The sequence below is a fragment of the Anoplopoma fimbria genome, chromosome 8, assembly GCF_027596085.1.
Source record: "Anoplopoma fimbria isolate UVic2021 breed Golden Eagle Sablefish chromosome 8, Afim_UVic_2022, whole genome shotgun sequence".
NCBI classification, from domain to species: Eukaryota; Metazoa; Chordata; class Actinopteri; order Perciformes; family Anoplopomatidae; genus Anoplopoma; species Anoplopoma fimbria.
The window spans coordinates 24110893-24131954 of record NC_072456.1 but is presented as its reverse complement, the minus strand read 5'-3'; the positions used below and the strand labels follow the sequence as shown (position 1 = coordinate 24131954).

Sequence of the window (21062 nt, the reverse complement as noted above, 5' to 3'; positions counted from 1 at the left end):
ATTACAGGTGAATAGAGTAAATATCAGACACTTCCTCATTTTTATCTTATCTTATCTTATCTTATCTTATCTTATCTTATCTTATCTTATCTTATCTTATCTTATCTTATCTTATCTTGCCTCTTCTCCGAGGGTACCTGAATGCAGCACCCTCCTGCAACAGAAACACCAATACCCAGAATCCCCTCCTGACGCATGCGCTTTACGCACTACGGCCCAAAGGCGTTGGTGGTTGGTGTCCGTCCGAAGATGCGTCGCACTCCGGCAGCATCAGTACCAGCTCCGCCGTGCCTGTAAGAACAACCAGGGGGACAAAACAACCGGGCAGAAGGGAGGAGGATCACCGGTGCAGGAGCTCCGGAGGGCGGCGAGATGGGCGACCAGAAGGTGAGCCGGAGTCCGAGGAACAGGTGTCCCTGATGGGGGGGAAAACGCATGCAGGGCGTAGCGTACAAAGGAAGGACAAGCTGCAGAAATATGGGGAGTTTGCAGATGCGGTGCAGACTCATGTTGCATGGTGGTGTTTTGGATTTAAATGTGGTTTTTTTTGAAGGTGGGGTTTATATTGAGCATGCATTGGATGAGTTTGTGACCGATGCATGGGCGGTGTAGTCGGGGGGCCTTGGCGCAGATCCTGCAGAACAAACATTACGCACAGTGCTCCAGAGAATGAATGGGGGAGTTCACTGTGGGATGGAAAGCTTGAGATAAAAAAAAATGTAACATATGTATACATATATGTAATATATATATATATATATATATATATATATATATACACAAATATGCCTTGAGGTCGGCTGATCAATGGTTATGAAGCTGCATTATTAGATTATATATGCGCATCCTGTCCTCCCTTCCCAGTGCATTGAGACTGTAGTCCCTCCCTGATCCCTTCCGATCTGAAGAACAGATGTTAATTAAGCTCCATGTGTCCTCAACACAAACATCTCCTCCACTTCAGAGGATGCACTCAAGTGTTTGGTTAGAGGAGAAACCTGCAGCCCTCTTTATATCTAATGCTTTGAGGATAATGATGGAGAATATTTACAGTACCAGTCAAAAGTTTGGACACACCTTCTCATTCAAGAATCATAAATATAAAACATATTCTGGTTGATACAATTTTTACTCTTGGATTAAGATTAAGAATGCACATTTCACTTGCAAGCAATGGTGGAAGGAGTACTTAGATCTTGTAGTTATAAGTAAAAAGTAGCAATAATACTACAGTTTAAAGGTGAAGTACATGTAAAAGTCCTGCATTGAAAAGTTTACTTAAGTAAAAGTACAAATGTATTAGCATCAAAATATACTCAAAGTACCAACGTTATGAAGAATGGCCCATTTTGGAAAAAATATATAAATAAATACAGTGCCAGTCAAAAGTTTAGACACACCTTCTCATTCAACTAGTTTGAAGAATGTAAAATATAAAACATATTCTGGTTTGTTGAGCATTTGTTTGTTTACCACATAATTCCATATGTGTTCCTTCATAGTTTGGATGTCTTCAATATTAATCTACAATGTAGAAAAAAAATAAAGAAAAACCATTGAATGAGAAGGTGTGTCCAAACTTTTGACTGGTACTGTAACTGTGCAGGCTTTGCTTTTAAAGTCTGAAAGGACCAGAAATGTTTTATTAATTCAGAAAAAACTAAATGTTGAATATTTAAAAGTGACATTTTGTGTTTTCTTTAGGAATCTCTGCGTAAAATCACCCACACGTTGGCCATGAAGAATGAGGAGATTTCAAACTTCGCCTGCACTCTGAAACAAAACCTCACCAACTTAGAGGTACAAAAAAAAACATACATGAAAATTGTATCCTGGCTGCACACAGTTTGGTAGCCAGGATATTCATCCAGCTCCACAAAAAAAAAGATTTTTACTTCCTGTATTTCTTCTATTTTTGTTATTGTACCAGGTGAACTCCAGCAGGGTCCAGGAGGACCTGGAGTCCGAGTTCACCTCCCTCCACTCGGTTCTGGACGAGATGAAGGAAAACATGGTGACGCGCATCAAACAGGAGAGAGCCAGCCGCACATATGAGCTACAGGTAGGCGCTGTTGTCTTCTATTTATTTCATTGTCAAAGGTTTGTTTATTATTCAATACGGAAAATTCAAACTGATGCAAGAAACTTATTCTGTTGTTGGGCATTTATTGTCAAGTAAATAATGAGAATAATTTTGTGACATTCTCTTCCATCATTTATTGCCGTATCTTGATCACCAAATGAATGACGCCTGATTGGTTTTAGCTTTTCAAAATAACTGAAAGTATTAAATGTTCCTTTTTAAAGGAAAATTAAACACATAAACTAATTATCGAGGTCACACTATACATTTTTACATGCTAGGTCATTTGGAAAGCTATTAGTGCCCAAAGACTTTGTTAAATATCATAAGAAAAAACTACTGTTTTGTCCTAAAACATAATGGAGAATTTTGCAAAAACAGTAGCCCCACATGCCCAAAGACTAGACATAGTATGATATGAAAACTCACTTTTCTGCAAAATTGTTTGACCCATTTAAAAATTTGAACAAAATGCATTAGCACAAATGGCTTATTATCAAATTAAAGTTCAGTCACCAAACGGTTCCTTTTCAATTGTTCCTTTTTCTATTACGGCAAATTTTCCAGCTCACATGCACTGAAAACAAGGTGTTAATAATTCCTCCGGGTCAAAACACAGTCAATCATGTAATACTCAAAGTTCTTTTTGTGGGGTATATGAAAAGAGAGAAGGATAAAATTATTATTAACATAAAAAGCAACTGGGACTGATGCATCTTAAATGCCAGGAGAGAAACCTGGCTGGCACCCCTGACAAAACCACATCTCAGTTAAACTGTCACACTACGTGCGCCTAAAGCTCGGCAGCCTCATGACCGAGCCATGACTCTCAAATGATTCAGCTAATTCCAATCGCTCCTGCAGAGAACACACTGGTCACATTATACTAAAGATGAACACAAATAAATAATTAAAACCATGGTAACGTTTTTATTTCTTTATGTTCTCAGAGTCAGCTGAGTGCCTGCTCCAAAGCCCTGGAGAGCTCGGAGGAGCTGCTGGAGCTGGCCAACCAGACGCTCTGCTCCTCTGAGACGGACGGATTCAACCAGGTAGCTGACTCACTCCGCCGCTGATGTAACGCTGCCAGTATCCATATATATGATATTTAATCTGTCCTCCCGGTGACATCATACTAGCACTTTTTCTAACACAGCCACCAGAGAGTCTTTTGTGTTAAATGACCACATGATGGGCTGCAACTCAGATTTCTCTTCGATCCGTATCTCTCCTCTCCTCTTTCCTTTTCTCCCCCCTTTCTCTCTCTGCTTCTCCTCTCCAGGCGGCCAAAGACATTAAGGATAGGTATAGTACTCAGCCATCTATTGCTTTCCCCCTTTTGTCCCCATAGTTTCCTGTAACCATCGAGCAAAGTCATAATGTAGCGTGCATGCTTTCAGAACGTGTAGCCACCGCACCCATTTCGTAGACAATAAGCACTGTGGAAACCTTTCTGCCCGAGAGCTTTGTGTCTTTGTGTTTCCCACTGTCTTCTCTAGTCTGTACCATCCTGTGTCAGTCCTCCTCCTCCTCCTCCTCCTCCTTTTGTCTGGATGATCTCCCTCCCTAGCTCCTCTTTTAAACCTCCATTAGCTTGATGAGTTCAGTGGTAGATCCAGATGTCTAGTTAGTTGGCCTTTCCTTAGTGAGCAGCTTTAGAATAACCTGTTTTTTTCCTCTGATCCTGTTGAATAATGGCCATCACTTGTTTCCACTCCCTTTGTGTTTTTTTTGTGTGTTTTTGTGTGTGTCTTTCTTTGTCCGCAGTGTGACAATGGCTCCGGCCTTTCGTCTCTCCCTGAAAGCTAAAGCCAGCGACAACATGAGTCACTTGATGGTGGATTTCAGCCAGGAGAGGGGGGTGTTGCAGGGCCTCAAGTTTCTCCCAGGTCTGCTCCACTTTTAATACAAATAAATACAGAAACTGGGACTTCAGCGGTGGTGTAATCTAACTAAGGACACTCACACCAGAACTTTACTGAGTATCATGCTGCTTTATACTGCGAGTCCACTACATTTCGTGGAATGATGGCACTTTTTGCTCTGCTACATTTATTTAACAGCTGCAATGCAGGTTACTTTACTACTTAGTTTAAAAAAACAGAACAGTTATCAAGTTATTTTAGTATATTATTGAGTCCTAAACCTGTATTATCCAAAAACATGTGAGAGAATCCAACATTGTAGTAAAATATACAGCCTGTTTTCCTTGGAAATCAATTTGTTCAAAAAGTTCATTTTAATAATATTAAACTATTATTACTGTAGTTACATATTTTTGTACTTGTTTTCAGAATAAGAATAAGAAAAAATATGTTTTTTAGGACCCAATTAAAGCCAGAATAGTATTTATAAGTTATAGATTGAACTGCCCAACAGTATCTAAAGAAGGTAAAGTTAGCTCCACCTCGACCAGCATGCTATTATTTACACATTAATGCCTTTTTAATAATAATCCAATTACATAATGATAGTGTTATATGTATATAACTATGAAATAGGCAGGGCTGGGTATCGGTACTCGTTACTATCGGAACTATTGAAACTTCTGCAGTCAAACCAATATCAATCCTATTTATACTCACATTTAGCGGGTTTTGCTTGCAGCAAATCATCACAAGCTTTCTTTGATTTAATGCGACGTGTGAATGGTCCACTACCACAGCAGCCACAATTTGATGGAATTAGCTGTTCAGCGTCACCAAGATGCAACCAAAACATTGAAAGTATTGCTATACTACACCCGCGTACCGTCTGATCAATAAATGTTGTTGATATTTGCAACTAGAGTACAAAAAGAGAATTCAGCATATCCGTAGAATCAGAAATGCATCAGCAGTAACCACACAGGCCTTAGCTTTTGCCTTGGTTATACAAAGTCTTTTTTAATTTTTATTATTTATACAGTTAGAAGTTACAGGGAAAATGCACATTAAAAGACATTTCTGTGAATGTGCCAGTTTAGCGATTTTGGCTTATTTTGAATTGTGTGTCCATGAGCAGGTTTAATGGCAACTACAAAAGACACATGAAAAGGCACTTGATTTGTCTTTCAAATATCAAATACATTTTAAATCAACATTATGTGTAACAGTCTCTGATAAGTGTTTTCAGACTGTCCCATCTTTCATCAGTTGTGTTCTGCTTTTAAAGCACTAAGCCAAGCCATACAGAATGTTACAGAGATGACAAGCGTCTTTAAACTTCAAAAACCAAACACAAATCGGAGCGGAACAATGGCTCTGCGTCAAACAAGCCGCGTGTCGCATTGGTTTTGAAATGCCCCAGTTCTCATTGTTATATAAGTCAAATGCCTCCAGGTAATGACGCTCAAAGCGACGAAACCACAGAGAATTATCACCCGACTCTGTAGCTGTGAGAGACTTTTTAACCTGTTTTTAAAGCACTGATGTGGTTAAACAGCCCATGTATTACTGTAGGGGCTCCTTCTCATCGCTAGCAGATGTTACTGTACACCACCTGTTAAGCAACCAAACGTCTGAAAGACAAAAGTTAGGGGCTAGCTGGTGATAATAGTGGAACAGCAAGTAATAGCAGTAAAAGAGCCAGTTATTCTAGTGAATATAAGACCAAGATTCATCAGGTGGACGCAAACATTCATCCAAATGAATGATGATGTTGCTACGTGTCTGATTGATGTGTAAATATACAATTATGTGCGAACACGTGAGCTAAAGTGTATGCTATGATGTGCAAGGTGTTGCCAGATTGGACTGGTTTCCTCCCAGTTGGGCTACTTTTGATAAAGTTGGGCTGGAAAAAATTCTTGTCAACATTTTGTGTTTTTGAAAATACTTTAAAAACAATATTCCCAAACAAGCTGTTATTTTATGGTCTAAAACAAAAATACAAAATGCACTCAACTTGGTTGTGTCCACTCTCTCATATTATTGATTTATTTAATTGGAAAAATATTTGATTGTTGTATTCATTTATCATTAAGTATAACAGAGGAGCGTCTTACCTTGACGTCATCACTTTTGACATAGAAATGGCATTTTTTGTAGTTGGTTGTCTGACTTCATTCTTTGTGGGTTTCGATAGCTTATTTATCTCACATTTTATCTGTAGTTATTTGATGCAGATATGAAGATTTGGGTGCTAATGAAGAGTTGTCTGTAATGCTTTTACGTGTTTACCCAGGTTTCTGGCAAAGTTATGATTTGGACTTGTTTTTAATTGAAATGTGCAGGTTTTTTAAATTGTAATTGGGCTGAAAACTGTCCATATGATCTGTGACAATGGTTGTGTACCTGTCGGCTTGTTTTGGGGTAATTCTGCCCCCAAGTGGCAAAAACCAATTAATGCCTTTGTAAAATAGTTTGACAGCTCTTCATCAACATTTAAAGTATTTAAATAATCATTTTAAATCCTCTCATGTGTCTTTATTCAAAATTTCTCTCGCTTTTTCTATAGTGAAATAAAATTCAAAGGGTTGAACAGGAGAAGGGGAAATTGATTTTCAATATACTTTGTAACTGGACTAATTGTGTCTTCTCTCCAGTTCCCGCCACTCCAGAGATCCAGGTCTCAGAGTGCCAGGTGTGCGACAACACGGTGACTATGGTCTGGACCTTACCGGAGCCCGACAGCAAGATAGACCACTACATCCTGGAGCACCGACGCACCAACCACGAGGGTCCGCCTCGCATCAGAGAGGACTACCCCTGGATGGTGGTGGAGGGGATACGAGAGCTGGAGCACACACTCACGGGTAGGATAGAGGATTGTGTGTGTGTATGTGGGTGGGGGTTTGTTGTCTTAACTGTGATGAGGATGACTCATGACAGGATGCTTTTTTATTCTCAGGTCTCCGCTTTGACACGCGATACATCACGTTCAGGGTGAGGGCGTGTAACAAGGCTGTGGCAGGAGAGTTCTCTGAGCCGGTTACGCTAGAAACCCACGGTGAGAAAACACTAACTAGGTTTAATTTGTTTTTTTAATTGTTGTTTTGTTTAATTCTAATTGCTAGATAGAAGACCTAACATTAACCGAACAACAAGAGGGCGCCAAGAACATTGAATACAGGCCAATTAGTCAACAGGATGATGTTTAATTGTGTGTGTGTGTGTGTGTGTGTGTGTGTGTGTGTGTGTGTGTGTGTGTGTGTGTGTGTGTGTGTGTGTGTGTGTGTGTGTGTGTGTGTGTGTGTGTGTGTGTGTGTGTGTGTGTGTGTGTGTGTGTGTGTGTGCGCCTGAGCTATGGGAAAAGCATAGGAAAGGAAATAAACAAATAAGTAAATAATATATAATACATTATATTATCATAATAATATAAATTATCATGTACACCTATTATATACTACTAATAAAACTTAATTATAGTAATAATAATAAAGTCAGAGGAAGTGCCGCCCCGTCCGCTAACAGAGAAGCAGGTTTTTTCATTAATTTACTTTTTTAAAGGTGGTTTGTTGCTGTTGTTGTTGTTGTTGTTGTTTGAGCTTTGCGTTGCCTAGGTTTTATAAGTAAGTGTTATTTTTTTCCGTCTGTATTTGCAATGGCTTAGTTGATCAAAATGTGAATATTGGATTGTGTTTATATAAATGTCTGACTCATCTTCCATTTGCAGCCTTCACCTTCAAACTGGACGCTGCTTCCTGCCACCAGAACCTGAAGGTGGAGGACTTGAGTGTGGAGTGGGACAGCAGTGGAGGAAAGATTCAGGACATCCGCAAGGAAAAGACGCGAACCAACTCCCCGATGCATTCTCCAGCCAGGTGTGTATGCATTCAATCTGCAGGGCCAGAGTTTTTTACTATCAACCTCATAAGGCCATGTGGTCATGTGCTTACTGTTATAAGAATACGTCTAAAAAACATGGATCCTTGAGTGTTTGTCGTCTACCGTCTGTCTCATCAGGTCGGCCCTGATGTCGCCTAAGAGAGCGCCGACAGCCCGGCCAGGCAGAGACAGATTCACAGCAGAGTCCTACACAGTGCTGGGTGAGAGTACAGACAACAAAAATGCATCTCGAAGGGTGGTGAGGTTGTAGATTGAATACCCGTCCGCTTAATCCTCCCTTTTCAAGCGCGTCAGGAAAGTATGGTGGCCTTCAGGTAACGTAAAAATGCAAAAGCCTCCCTCTCTAGAGCTTGTGTTTGGTTTGTCCGTTCTGGGCTACTGTAGAAACATGGCAGCTGTGAAGAAGACCTGGTCCCATTATAAATATGAAGGGCTGATTCTAAGCTAATGAAAACAAAATGGTTGTTTGTTTCAGTTGATTATACACTAATGAAATTATCATTATGAATATTATATTACATCTGTGCCACTAAATCCCTGTAAATCTACAGACTGGCCCTTTAAATTAGACTCGGCCCACTTGCTACAAATCCCTTTTGTATGTTCTATTTTTTTTAAAAAACGTATAATCCAAAAACATAATTCATGAATTTCATGTTTGGATGGTTCTCCCACAAATCTTCCAACACAAATCATTTCCACGGTCCTGAGTCAGATTCGTCTTCCTCTGTCTCTTTCCAAAATACATTTCCAAAAGCAAAAAAAAAACAACATGTAACCACACGTTTCCATCTGCAGAGAGTGTTGACAGAAATTAATTATCTGGGTTTTTTTGTGTCGTGACAGCTGACACCATGATCGACGCTGGCCAGCAGTACTGGGAGGTGCGGTTCGACAAGGAGAGCAAGGCCTTCGCTGTGGGCATAGCCCTGCGGAGCCTCGGACGCTTCGACCAGCTGGGGAAAAGCAGCGCCTCCTGGTGCATCCACCTGAACAACTGGCTGCAGCAGAGCCTCACAGCAAAGCACAACAACAAGGCTCGAACACTGGACTGCTCCATCCCGAGCAGTATAGGAGTCTACGTCAACTATGACGAAGGTACCATAAACACATACACATCACAGTTTGTATAGTCTGTATAGAAAAAGTACCAAACAACAATTAGTCAGTTCTTCAATTGCTCAATAGAAATAAATTAATCAACAAAGTGATTTATTGTGATATTTATCATGCAAAAATTTGAATATTTGAATATTTATTTATTCAGACTCTTTTGAGTTTAGAAAATGTTTTGAATGAAAGATCAGATCAGATTAGCGCATTAAACATTGCAGATAAAACAATGTAAAAATCAGGCAACAGATAAAATATTACTTAAAAAGACATAACTGCGACCTTTCTGTGTTTTTAAAGCATTGTAAACTAAACATCTTTGGGTTTTGAACTGTTTCACTCTGGGCACCTTTTTTCTCTTTAAGATTTTGACAGTTTATAAACTAAAAGCTTCATTTATCATTTGCAAACATGTAAGTTTTAGCCCTGCTTGTTATAATTCCTATGTTTTCATTCTCTCCAGGTGTTCTGTCTTTCTACAACTCCAAAACTAAACAGCTGATGCACACCTTTAAAACCAAGTTCCAGCAGCCAGTTATACCAGCTTTCATGGTGAGATATGTTCCTCCAGAGGTCTATAAATACACCTGTTATCTAAAGGAATGTTCTGTTGTTCCTTTGACCTTTTTTTGTTTTTCAACTACCTGTCGATCTTCTCCTCCCCCTCCCCCCCGCTGCAGGTGTGGAACGGCAGTTTTTCCGTAGTGACCGGCCTGCAGGTTCCCCTCGCGGTGCAGAGCGGCCAGAGGAAGAACAGCGGCACCAGCAGCTCCAACGCCAGCCTCACCTAAAGCCAGCTGGACGCCTCCCAGCTCTGCTTCCACCATATTCACCGCTATCACCGCTGCAGAACATCGCCTCTGCTCTGGCTGCGGTCCAAGCCATAGCATAACAAAGAATTACATCACTGGAGTTCCAGTCTCTGTGTTCCGTAAAGGGTTTTCAGGAACAAGTGAGTCATCTGCGGCGTCAGTGACAGAACTCTTCCGATGTATGACTCTGCCTGTTGTGATTGTTGGGGACACGTTAGTTAGCTGTAGTCTCTTTAGTGTTTCCTTCTCATGTCATTTAAGCACTGTCCCACTGCTGCTAGAGCAAAGACTTAGCGCTGGCCGCTGCCTTCCCTTCCTTCCTTCCTTCCTTCCCTCCTTCCTTGCCATCACCAAAACTGTCAGTCGTACTGTCGATGCAGACAGCTGCAGGTTCAGAGTCGAGGCCTGTCCTGTCTGCTCTCTCCCCGTGCCTTCCTTCTCATTTCCAAACCGACAGGCCAGATCGGGTGATCCGCACAAACATGCTAGTATTACACTGCAAACCACCATGGTGACACTTTCTATGATGCACATGTCTGTAACGCATTATAAAACATACTTATAATGCATTATAATCTGCTTATAGCTCTGTATGATTATAGTTATCAGCACTAATAGGTTTTCATAATGATTTATTACAATAATCACAACATTCAAAGCATTTTATAATGACCTGTAAGGTTGAGTATCAAAATAACTTCAGAAAGCATTTTCAAGTATCATAGTGTATTATAAAGTACATAAATGTAATACATTATAATCTTCTTATAATGCATTGTAATTTGCTTTTTACTTTACTCTAAGTGGTCATTGTTTGCTTTAAAAAAAAGGGGAAAACATATTTACCACAATTGACAAAAGGTAATATACATCTTTACTATAATTATGTTATTATGAGAGTACATACTATAGTAATAACAGTGACTGTTGTGGTACATTATAGTATTTTAACAATGCATTAATATCACTGTTATAATAATATAAATTAGAATGGTAAATATGTATTTTGCATTTTGTTTGTTTTTGCAAAGATTCAATGATATTTTTTTCACTTAAATTGAAGCACACAATGACCACTTCGAGTTAATTATAATTACATTATGTATTATAACAGTGATTATAATACAATATAAATAGATTATAATGTATTACAACTATGGGAATTAAAATACACTATGATACTTGCAAAAAAGGTATGCAATTATGAAGTTTCACGATACTAGACCTTATAAGTCATTATAAAATGCTTTAAAACGTGTTATGATAACTGTTATAAAACATTATTCATATTTATGAATGCTTATAATTACAATAATACAGCGCTATTACAGATTATAATGCGTCATAAGTATGTTTAAAGAGCATTACAGATATCTGGGTCCCAAAGAGCGTTAACGAAATGCTCTCCCTGTTTCAATTAAAACAATGTGTCGTCAGTGTCATTATAATCTGGTTGTAACGTATTTTAGTGTTAATTATCAGCTACTGAATCCGCCTCTACCAAACCCCCCTGACCTATTTAACCCAAATAACAATCTGCTCCTAGACAATGCTACTGAAAAGAATGTAGTTCATTATATCAGGATATTTTTAAACTCTACTTTACAACTAATGGCTCATAAGAGCAACACTTATTAGGGATGTTATGTTTAATTTCTTGCCTAGGCATGCAGACTTAACGACGTTTACCGCATTTCACTTTTTGTAGTCGGGTCTGAGGTTCTTTTAGTTTAGAAATCAGACTCGCTGTTGTTTTCTTCGACAGAAAGACTCTGCACAGAAAGTTAGAAGGGAGCTGTTATCATGTAGTGGAGTCATCAGATAATGGCTTCAGGATTTTGGGAAATGCCTGTACTGTATTCATTCTAATCACCTGACTGCACCCTAATGCTTGTTTGTACAGTATGTGTGTCACTATACCCAATAACACCTCCTTCATTTGCTGAAGAGGTATCCTATTATGAGTCTGTAGTCCAAATATAACAAATAGATAGCAAGTAACCTCTGCTAACAAACTGTATTATGAGAGTTTGGTGGACCTGGGTGAGAAACAAAAGTGATAAACTCTGGAAAACTGATGTCATGAAGTCCTTATTTGTGCACAGCGTCCAAGTCATACTTTATATATGGTAACAGTCTTGCTTTGCCGTGTTGCTCCTTGTGTATGCATATCCTGAATAACTGTAGCCTGCAATGCTTTAAAAGGAGCATCTAGCTGAGAATTATGTTTACCTTTATTTTCACATGCTGACACAGCGTCACAATTTATTGTAAATAGTTTTAATTTTTTCCACTATAATGCATCAGTCATTGAGGTAATAAAGAAGCGAGAGCACTTTGTTCTTGGATTTCTGCTTCAACAAGGAATAAAACAATGTGAGAAACAAATGTCGACTTTATTTATTTATTACAAAATAAAGTTGAAAAACAGTTACAGATCATCATAAAACTGATTTCCAACTGCTGCATGGCACATACTACAAGTTGCTTGTTCACGTGTATCTGATTAGATGTGACAGAAGCAAGAGTTTTACTTCACTGGGAAGTTATATATATATATTAAATACATTCACATAAAATAGGTACAGTAACCCCAAGCTAACTCTAATCTCTGTATTATTCCATTCTAAAGCTGCATCAATTGGTCAAACATGTTTTAAAAATGTTGATAATTCTGTTTTATTTGATATTATATACATATTAAAACATTTAAAGACATCCCCTTGAACTGTAAGAAACCGGGGTGGACATTTTTCACTATTTTCGGCCATTTTTTAAGACCAAACAATTAATCCATTAACCTAGAAAATAATCTGCAGATTATTAAATAATGAAACTCATTGTTGGTTGCAGCCCTATTTCATTCACACTTAATACAACTCAATTGCAACATTTATAAATAAGCTATGTAAAAATATTTACAATACACTTCAACAGTTGATAACATTACAAAAAGGTAGACAAAAACACTGATGTAGAAAATAGATTTTTAGTGGTAAAATGTGCAAAATGTACAAGAGGAATGTTTCGCTGATGGTGAAGATTTTCACAGATGCTTGGAGGAGTTTCTGATCAGGAGAGGTCACTCTCAACACAGGGCCATCTGCCCAAACTTGAGTTTCAACTCCGATATCGCTGCTTGAGGAACTAGAGCACATCAGACAATAAGTCTTTTATAAAACTGACAATTAAAAAATAAAATGATCCATAATAGAGAAATATGAATTAGGAGGCCTTTAGGTGGATCAGTGAATCATTGTGGACTTACTCTGTCCCCGAGGCTCTGTGAGGCCTCTCCTCTGATCCCTGTTTGTGGAGTTAGAGGGCAGCAGTTTACGAGGAGCAGGAACTGGAGGCATCATTGATTTCTTTTGAGCTTTTATGTCCAGTTCTGTGGAAAAACCCAAAAAATGATTCACAGTCATAAAAACAAAACAAACAAAAAAAATGTTTATGAGATGTGAAGATAAGATAGAGGGACTTACGTGGCAGTGAAGCAGCCGATAAGTCCTCTGGCTCTATTTTGTCCTCCGCTGTTTGAACACAGAAGTAAGTTAGCGATAACAATGGAGAAAAAAAAAATGAAGACACACCTGTTTATGTCAGGAGTGAAGACGGATTGATTGATTGATGGGTCTTAGTGTCTGTTGAGTCGTACTCACGAATGTCATTCAGATAGAAATTCCGGTGAATTGGTGAAGGCGCCGGTTCTGGGGTCGGTATTCTTGGAGCGTCTGCGAAACAAGACATGTAATTACAGTTATTATATAGCTGATGGTGCTGACACAGTGCATGTTAGGAAATCACCCAGGCAGAATAGACGCATGTTGTGTGCATTGTTTGAAATTGAATGAACAGAACAGTATGTTAAGTACATTAAAGGTTAACGCAGAGATTGTTTTCATGCTAGCGCCGTGGCTATTTGATGGCAAATTTGGTCGGTTCAGACAGAAACATCTTCACCACTACCATGAAATTTTGTCCAGATATTCAGGGTCCTCAGAGGATGGATCTGACTAACTTTGATTATCCTCTGACTTTTACTTAAGTGTCACCATGGGGTTCACATTTGTGACTTTTAGTTAAGTGTCTATTGGGATGGATTGCCACAAAACCTTGCAAAAAAATTCATGATCCTCGCAGGATAAGTCTAAAAACTTTGGTGATCTTCTTAACTTTTGGAAATGGTAAATGGACTTGCATTTATAGAACACCCTTCTAGTCTTCGGACCATTCAAAGCACTTCAAACTACATGTCAACATTCTCCCATTCACACACACATTCATACACTGATGTATGCTATCGTGCCATTTGCTCAGCAGGATCTCATGAAATCGTTCACACAAACTTTTGGGGTTTGCCAAAGAAAATCTTGACATGGAGACTGGAATTTAACCGCCCATCTTCCTATTAGTGAACAACAGCCGCCCCATCATCAGGTGTTTTAAGGGGTCACAGAGGTTGGAAACCCCTGCTGTAGACTCTTGAGTCTTGTTAATATTTACTTGAGTTACAATGTGCGAAGCAAAACAAAACTCTGTAGAGGAATTTCCACCTGCTGCACAAAGGCTCTAACACAACAACCCATGAGTGATCGGGTGGGTGTGGGTAAGCGCACTCACAAAGGAACCATACCGCCGCAACAAAACATCAATGTTATCTTTATGGTTTGCAAACCTTCCATACACCCACTCATGCAAAAAGAACTAACCAACAACAAAATATTTTCCAGAAAGTACATGTAGTAGGTTTGTAATATTAAACATAAGATTACAAAACATTTAATTTCCTAGTTTTAGTTGTTCTTAAAGTGATTTTGTTACGATAAAAAGAATCAACTTAAAGACATTGTTTGTGTCAGCTTGACTTGTTGGGAGAAAGGTCAAGAAGAGTTCTAAAGGTGAAAAATCCAGATAACTGATTGTGTCAAATGGCCTAAGCAAACAGGTGTGGCAGAAAATGCAAACAGTTCAGTGGCGGTTCATGTTTGTGTGCTTTTGTATTAAAGGACACGGTACCTCTTTTGGTGGGTAAGCTTGGCGGGTCGAGGTTTGGGAGGACGAGGTTTGGCGGGGTGAGATTTAGCGGGGCCTGCTGAACGCTCCTCTCTCCGTTTTCCCGATCTTTACGAATAAAAGCTGTAAAAAACTTCAATTAATGGTGTCTACTTTTTGGTAAATGTATGTGGAATAATAATTAAATGAACCTTAAATAAAAAGCAAGGGAGCAAAAAGAAAGCTTAAAGATTAAATAGATTGAAAGACAAAAGTAAAATGTTTTTGTACGTACATAAGTTCTTCTCATAGGCATCCTCAATGATGAGAGGAATCAGAACTCCATCAGTATTTTCCACTAAATAATTGATGACATCGTGAAGGGTGGCACACGACACCTGCACGGAAAAACAAACCTTTAACATCTCAAGAACATTAAAATACATGCCAGGAAATGAAACCGGTTGGGACCATAATATTATTAAAACATTCTTGTAGCATTCATAGCTGATTAAAATTGAGTTTAATGGCTGATCATGAGTCATTAGTATTAACTAGGTCAGCTTGTGCACACACACACACACACACATGCATGCCTCACTTTATGCCTGCAGTTTTATTACATAAATCAGAGGTGACTCAAGCCACTGGCAGCAAAATGAAAGTCGTTTCCAACATGTTCACAGACAACAGGTGCAGAAGAAAAGTGACTGAACCAACGGAATGTGTTCACGTAATTTTCTTCATATCTCTTTTGTAAATGCGGGGAAAACTCATTTACAAAGTATTTGTATAAACACAGCTGATTTTATCAACCACTAAAGGGCAGTTTCAGCTTTCTTGTCTTATTTACTATCAAAGGACAACACAGGATTCCTCTTAAGATACCAGACCTCAGTCCTTTAACTGTGGCACGTATAACAGGAAGTACATGAGCGTGTTTTTTTTTTTATACTCACAGGATTGTCCACATCAATGATAAAGCCCTCGTCCTGTTTAGGAGTCACGCGATAGTGTCTCATCACAGAGCTGATGGAGAAAGAGAGAGGGAGTCAATTAAAACACGGATGAAATGAACAGACAGACAGATAACTTACTGTAATCAACATGCAAGAACAACATATATGCAAAGATAAGACATTATGTCTTTAATATTCTCGTCTCCTTGCAAAAGAATACTGCATTTAGTGATAATGTTTTTCAGTATGTACGCATATGTATTAAATCTGTGTGGGAGTCTGTGTGTTTATGCCTTGAGTATATGTGTGTGTGTGTGTGTGTGTGTGTGTGTGTGTGTGTGTGTGTGTGTGTGTGTGTGTGTGTGTGTGTGTGTGTGTGTGTGTGTGTGTGTGTGTGTGTGTGTGTGTGTGTGTGTGTGTGTGTGTGTGTGTGTACCCTTCAAGGTCCTGTCTGGTGGTGACAGCGTAGGAGCTTCCGTCACTCCCGGGTCTCAGCAGCAGGTTTCCTCTCTTGACCTCTCTGTCCAGCAGCAGCTCTGCATCCAGACGAGACACACGGTGGAAACATCTGTAAAGACGCCGGAAAACACAGAAGACATGAGACAAAAATGGAAAAAGTACGACCTTACACACAGAGTTTTTTGTACAGGAGATAGTGTGAATGAAAATCCACAAACTCTTGTTTAAAATTCAAGGTAGTGACTGAACTGAGCAAAATCCACTCACAGATCACTAGCCAAAACCTCGTGCAATTAAAAACATTGTCACCTTGACTAAAGCCTCATTATGCTTCACTTTTTTAAATAATTAAATCATTTCTGAATCCATAAAAGAACATTTTATACTTCTCAAATGGGAAGAAACACATTTTTCCCTGGACAACAATCCAAAACAACAACACATAAAACCACAATATACAAAAAATTGTTGGCACTTTGTGAACTGCTGGTAAAACAACACAACTGTAAATATGCAGAGACTCAGATTCAGGTGTCTACTGCGTCAAGTCAAAGTCAGGAATTTCGCAAAACAATTAAAAAAATCATATGTTTTCATAAGATAACAAACAAGACTCTAAGATGAACTGAGATAATACATTTTTCTTTTTGCCAACATGCTTCAAGGCCAACACATAAAACATGTCCTGTATTCTGCTCTGACAGTAGCCCATTATCTATTCTGCATGTGGTTAAAGTTTTGAAAAGAATTGAGGAGGAAAACTAAAGGCGTGTTGGATGGAATCATTAACACTGAAATACGCAAGACCTTGGCTTCAAAATGCTCCTCTCAAATATACATTTTTGTTTTAACGGTAGCAGCCCTTTCTATTGGCCACATTAGAAATGGCATTTCTTTTTCACTTCCATAAGTGAAGAATAATGTAAGTATCTGCATCTGCTCCAAATTTAATGGGATCCTCCTCGGCTACAAACTTCTAAGTTTCATTAAGATTAGGTAAGTAGTTCTTCCGTAATCCTGCAGAAAAACAGGCAAACAAACCAAACAAAAAGCTCAACCTCCTTGATGGAGGTATTTGACTTGTGCAATGAGTGTCAGTACTTTCACGTCTTGTTTGTACTCACGCTGGCTCTTTTTGGAGGCTGTCTTCAGCACTGTTTTTGGTGACAGCAAGTGGAGTGATGCAACTTATTCTTGTCTTCTCCTTTTCCACGGCCTCTTTCAGCATGTGGATCTGTCCGGGGAGCAGGTTGAGGGAGGCTGGTACCGACAGCTGCAGGGAGACAGTTTCTGCTTTAATTTATCAGTGAAAATAAGGGCCTGATGTTAACTACAAACGTAGATCACTTTCTATAAAGTGAGCTGAATGTAAAACACCACCAACCTCGGCCACAGAGTGGATAAAGCCCTTCCACAGCTCACGAGCCTCTGCGTTAGGGGCCTGCAGACACAACAGGGGGGAAATAAAACGGTGAAAATGAGGAATAACTCTGAAAAAAAAGAGGATGATTTTACATATTTTCTACATATTTCCTCACAGTGATTTTTACAATTTCATGTTTCAAAATGAGATTGAGTCTGGCTGCATCCAAGTTACAATCCTGGCTTCTGTCATCGCTTATTGACACCAGCTCACTGAGATCCACTTTCTCGATGTACTGATGAAACACACAAAGACAAACAGAGGCACATATAATTCCTGTGTGTTTCCGGGATTTTAAAATTCCATTAATAATCATCCAGATCTCTGGCTTGTATTATCTGATCTGTGATAACTTACCTCAGCGTTTTTCTTCTCATTGAAGAAGAACAGCGTGTTTCCACACAGGCAGGTCCACAGTTTTCGAGAAGTCTGTACAAACACACGCAGAGAAAGACATACTGACTAACAGATAACATACCTAGCAAAAAAAACCATTTACAAATATGGAGATGAATATCAAAGAAGAACATTAATTCAATGTGGCTTTATTGGCATGAAAGAAAAAGCACATGTTTCCGAAGCATCAAAATAAAATAATAATAGTATATAAAATAATCACAATAGTAATATGAATATTAACACAAATTTATAATGTTATATAATTATCTATGTAGAGTACATTTTTTACCTTTCAACAAACACATTTGTGTGTGTTGATACATATTGGGCAGCAAGATATGCCTTGTCTCTATTTTTTATTTTGAGAAGTCATAAAACTGCTTAAAATCTGGGATGACAGAGTATAATTTGTCAAAATAAAAGTTCCTTAACTATTAAATGTTTCAAATTTAAGGACAAAGTGAATCTCTGTCGAGCAATGAGCAAATATTCTGTTTTCTTTTGGTTGCCATCATTTTTTGTGTCTTCCTATTTGGATTTTCAAATATGTGGTCACTGAGTCTGTACTTTAGTTTGGATCTGTTTTTGCTTTCTATCTCTGACAGAGATATATTTAGCCAATTCCTAATCTCTCTTTAGGGACGTATAACATTATTATCTTATTTGGCTTTGAGTTTCTTCTTTCCAATGTTCAAAATTGTTTTTCTTTACATTGTGTTATAATTAGTTTAATATTCATAATTATTTGTGTTAAACAGAATGCAAAGAAAAAGGTAAATGCTTGTTACACAACAAGGAAATAAACAAGACAGCTGCAGTGCAGGTGACATTCTGGAATCAGACTTAATGAGTCAAGCATTACAACAAAAAACAAAGTCTGATACTATTCAACAACATTTATTGTTTGGACTGGGTGGATCTGAAGGGAATATGGGTCACTGGATTGATTTGTTTGTGAGTATTGGATGAATCAGAGATTCCGGTCACAATTGTCTGATTCAGGTCACAAGAAGCCACTAACACATTGTGTGATGCTGAACTCAAATAACTAAAAGTACTGAATGGAAAAGCGGCATTCCGATCTACCTGAGCGAACATTCTTTTATCCGGGGCTGGGATGGTTTTACAGAGTAAAAAGTTTGACATGCTTTCCTTGATGTGCAAAGCGCTCTGTTATTGGGAAAGGGCTTGGCAGGACTTCACAGAACAGCACATGATTCATTATTTGCAGAACCTGTTGCGTCGGTTTGCGTCTTAACCTCAACCTCAATCTTTATGGCGCAATGAAGTGAATAGCAGTCAGACCAGTCGGAGAGACGCTGTGTGCAGCTCACCGTCCACACAACAAGCCCTTTTCCCCGCAGCCATTTTTCACATGTGATAGCAATTGATCAAATTAATTACGGTCCCGTTCTATTTAGTGTGTCACAGCCTTTCTAGTGAAACAGCATGCACAACACCAGAGCAATGGAACAGGGCCGTAATTTGTGTCATTACAGAAAACAGAAAACACTTAAAGTGATTTTCCCTGCTGCTTTGCATAAAGTGTGTTTCTAGACCACTGCAGTGTCTTAAAAAGGGTTAATTAAGTATCAAGTATGCCATTGCGATGCAGGTTTTTAAAGTTAGGCACAGGCTGGTTTAGAATTATAGTTGTACAAATTAAAATTCCTCCTTATATACATAGTGACGTTAAGAAAAGTTTAGTTCCTCCTTTGCACCTCTCTGACATTTAGAACATATCAAAGTTGACAGGAGACATCCCTGGCATTATCTGCACATTTTTGAGATGCCAGTCATTCATTCTTAGAGAGAAGAGTGTGGGGGGGGAGGTGTTACCGAGAACAACAACAACAGCAGACCTATACTTCAATCATATCTACAGCCAAGGAGGAAATAACTACTCGGATATTCTACTTATTAATGTCTACATCACTATAATACTGCAGCTGGCTTATTTTAATTTATCTTTATAATATATTTTTATGTATGTTTATATATAGAAATTCTAGTTTAATTAAACTGCTAACAACAAGATCTGTGGATTAACTTGAATCACCAGGTCATGATGAGACAATATCTCCGAAACTATCTGGAGTGATTAACAGCAGTACAGATAAAAAGAAAAATGTGTATTTTTTGATAATGAGCTGAACTTTTCCTTTAAACATCTACAGCAGTAAATTGCAGCGTACACTTCATGTTTGATATAAAACACTGACAGTGATCATTTTACTACACAATATTTACTTTGACTTTTGATACTTTAAGTACATCTTGATGATAATACTAGCTCGGTATTGAATGCAGTACTTTTACTTGAAGTGGAGTATTTCCACAGTGTGGTATTAGTACTTTTAGGATTTCTAAATACTTATTCCACCACTGCAGATGACAATATATAAAAATCTTAATAAAAATAGGCTTTTTCTTGCAGTCTATTCCATTAAACAGACATTAGTGTTTCTCAAAGATTTAGCAGAAAATACAACAACTGTTCTGTATTGACTTACCTTGTCTTTGAACGACCTCTTCTCCAGGTATCCCTCATAGTAACAGGTGGGCAGCTGGCTCCTCTGTCGCGCTGTGAGCTTCACCATCATGAGTGTCGATGTCTCCAATACACAAAAAATAAGTATAAATATAAACAGATCTGACTCCGACTGTGTCATGGATTTGTTGGCACCTTCTGCTGAGTTGCGGTAAATAATTCATTTTTAAGACACTGAGGAAGGAACCTGTGGAGCAGCGTTCTCATTGCTGATTGGTCAACGAGTGTGGAGGGAGGAGATAGAGATGTCTCCAGGTGATACTGCTTTCTGACTTGGTGGACGTGTTTGACAAGGATGGGATTTCTTTAGTATTTATTCATTGGAAACAAAAAACAAGCTATGGCACGAATGTTTCTGATGAACAGACACGTGAACAGCATGCACAGGTGCCTTATCCACAAACTATTTAAAATATTGTTGCACCTTTTAGTCATATTTGGCTTTAAACAATAGAGAAAGTTAAGTAGATGCATCCTGAAAATATATATATTTTTAGGTT

The 21062-nt window shown here is 38.6% G+C and overlaps 2 protein-coding genes across 2 annotated transcripts; one reads left to right on the top strand and one right to left on the bottom strand.

Annotated features, from left to right (window-relative positions):
- The first annotated feature begins 227 nt into the window (after positions 1-227).
- On the top strand, positions 228-9840 carry fsd1 (fibronectin type III and SPRY domain containing 1). The gene is made up of 13 exons (XM_054603276.1): positions 228-387; positions 1705-1800; positions 1931-2062; positions 3034-3135; positions 3366-3388; positions 3851-3972; positions 6609-6818; positions 6914-7012; positions 7679-7826; positions 7969-8051; positions 8698-8949; positions 9428-9516; positions 9645-9840. The coding sequence occupies exons 1-13, from the start codon at positions 373-375 to the stop codon at positions 9753-9755; spliced, it is 1482 nt and encodes a 493-aa protein (XP_054459251.1). The 5' UTR covers positions 228-372; the 3' UTR covers positions 9756-9840.
- A 3024-nt stretch (positions 9841-12864) lies between these two features.
- Positions 12865-20611, bottom strand: LOC129094763 (signal-transducing adaptor protein 1-like). The gene is made up of 13 exons (XM_054603024.1): positions 20525-20611; positions 17970-18041; positions 17728-17847; positions 17574-17630; positions 17314-17462; positions 16167-16298; positions 15731-15800; positions 15067-15169; positions 14796-14915; positions 13439-13510; positions 13262-13309; positions 13045-13167; positions 12865-12923 (listed from the first exon to the last, which is right to left on the bottom strand). The coding sequence occupies exons 1-13, from the start codon at positions 20609-20611 to the stop codon at positions 12865-12867; spliced, it is 1212 nt and encodes a 403-aa protein (XP_054458999.1).
- Between the last annotated feature and the right edge of the window lie 451 nt (positions 20612-21062).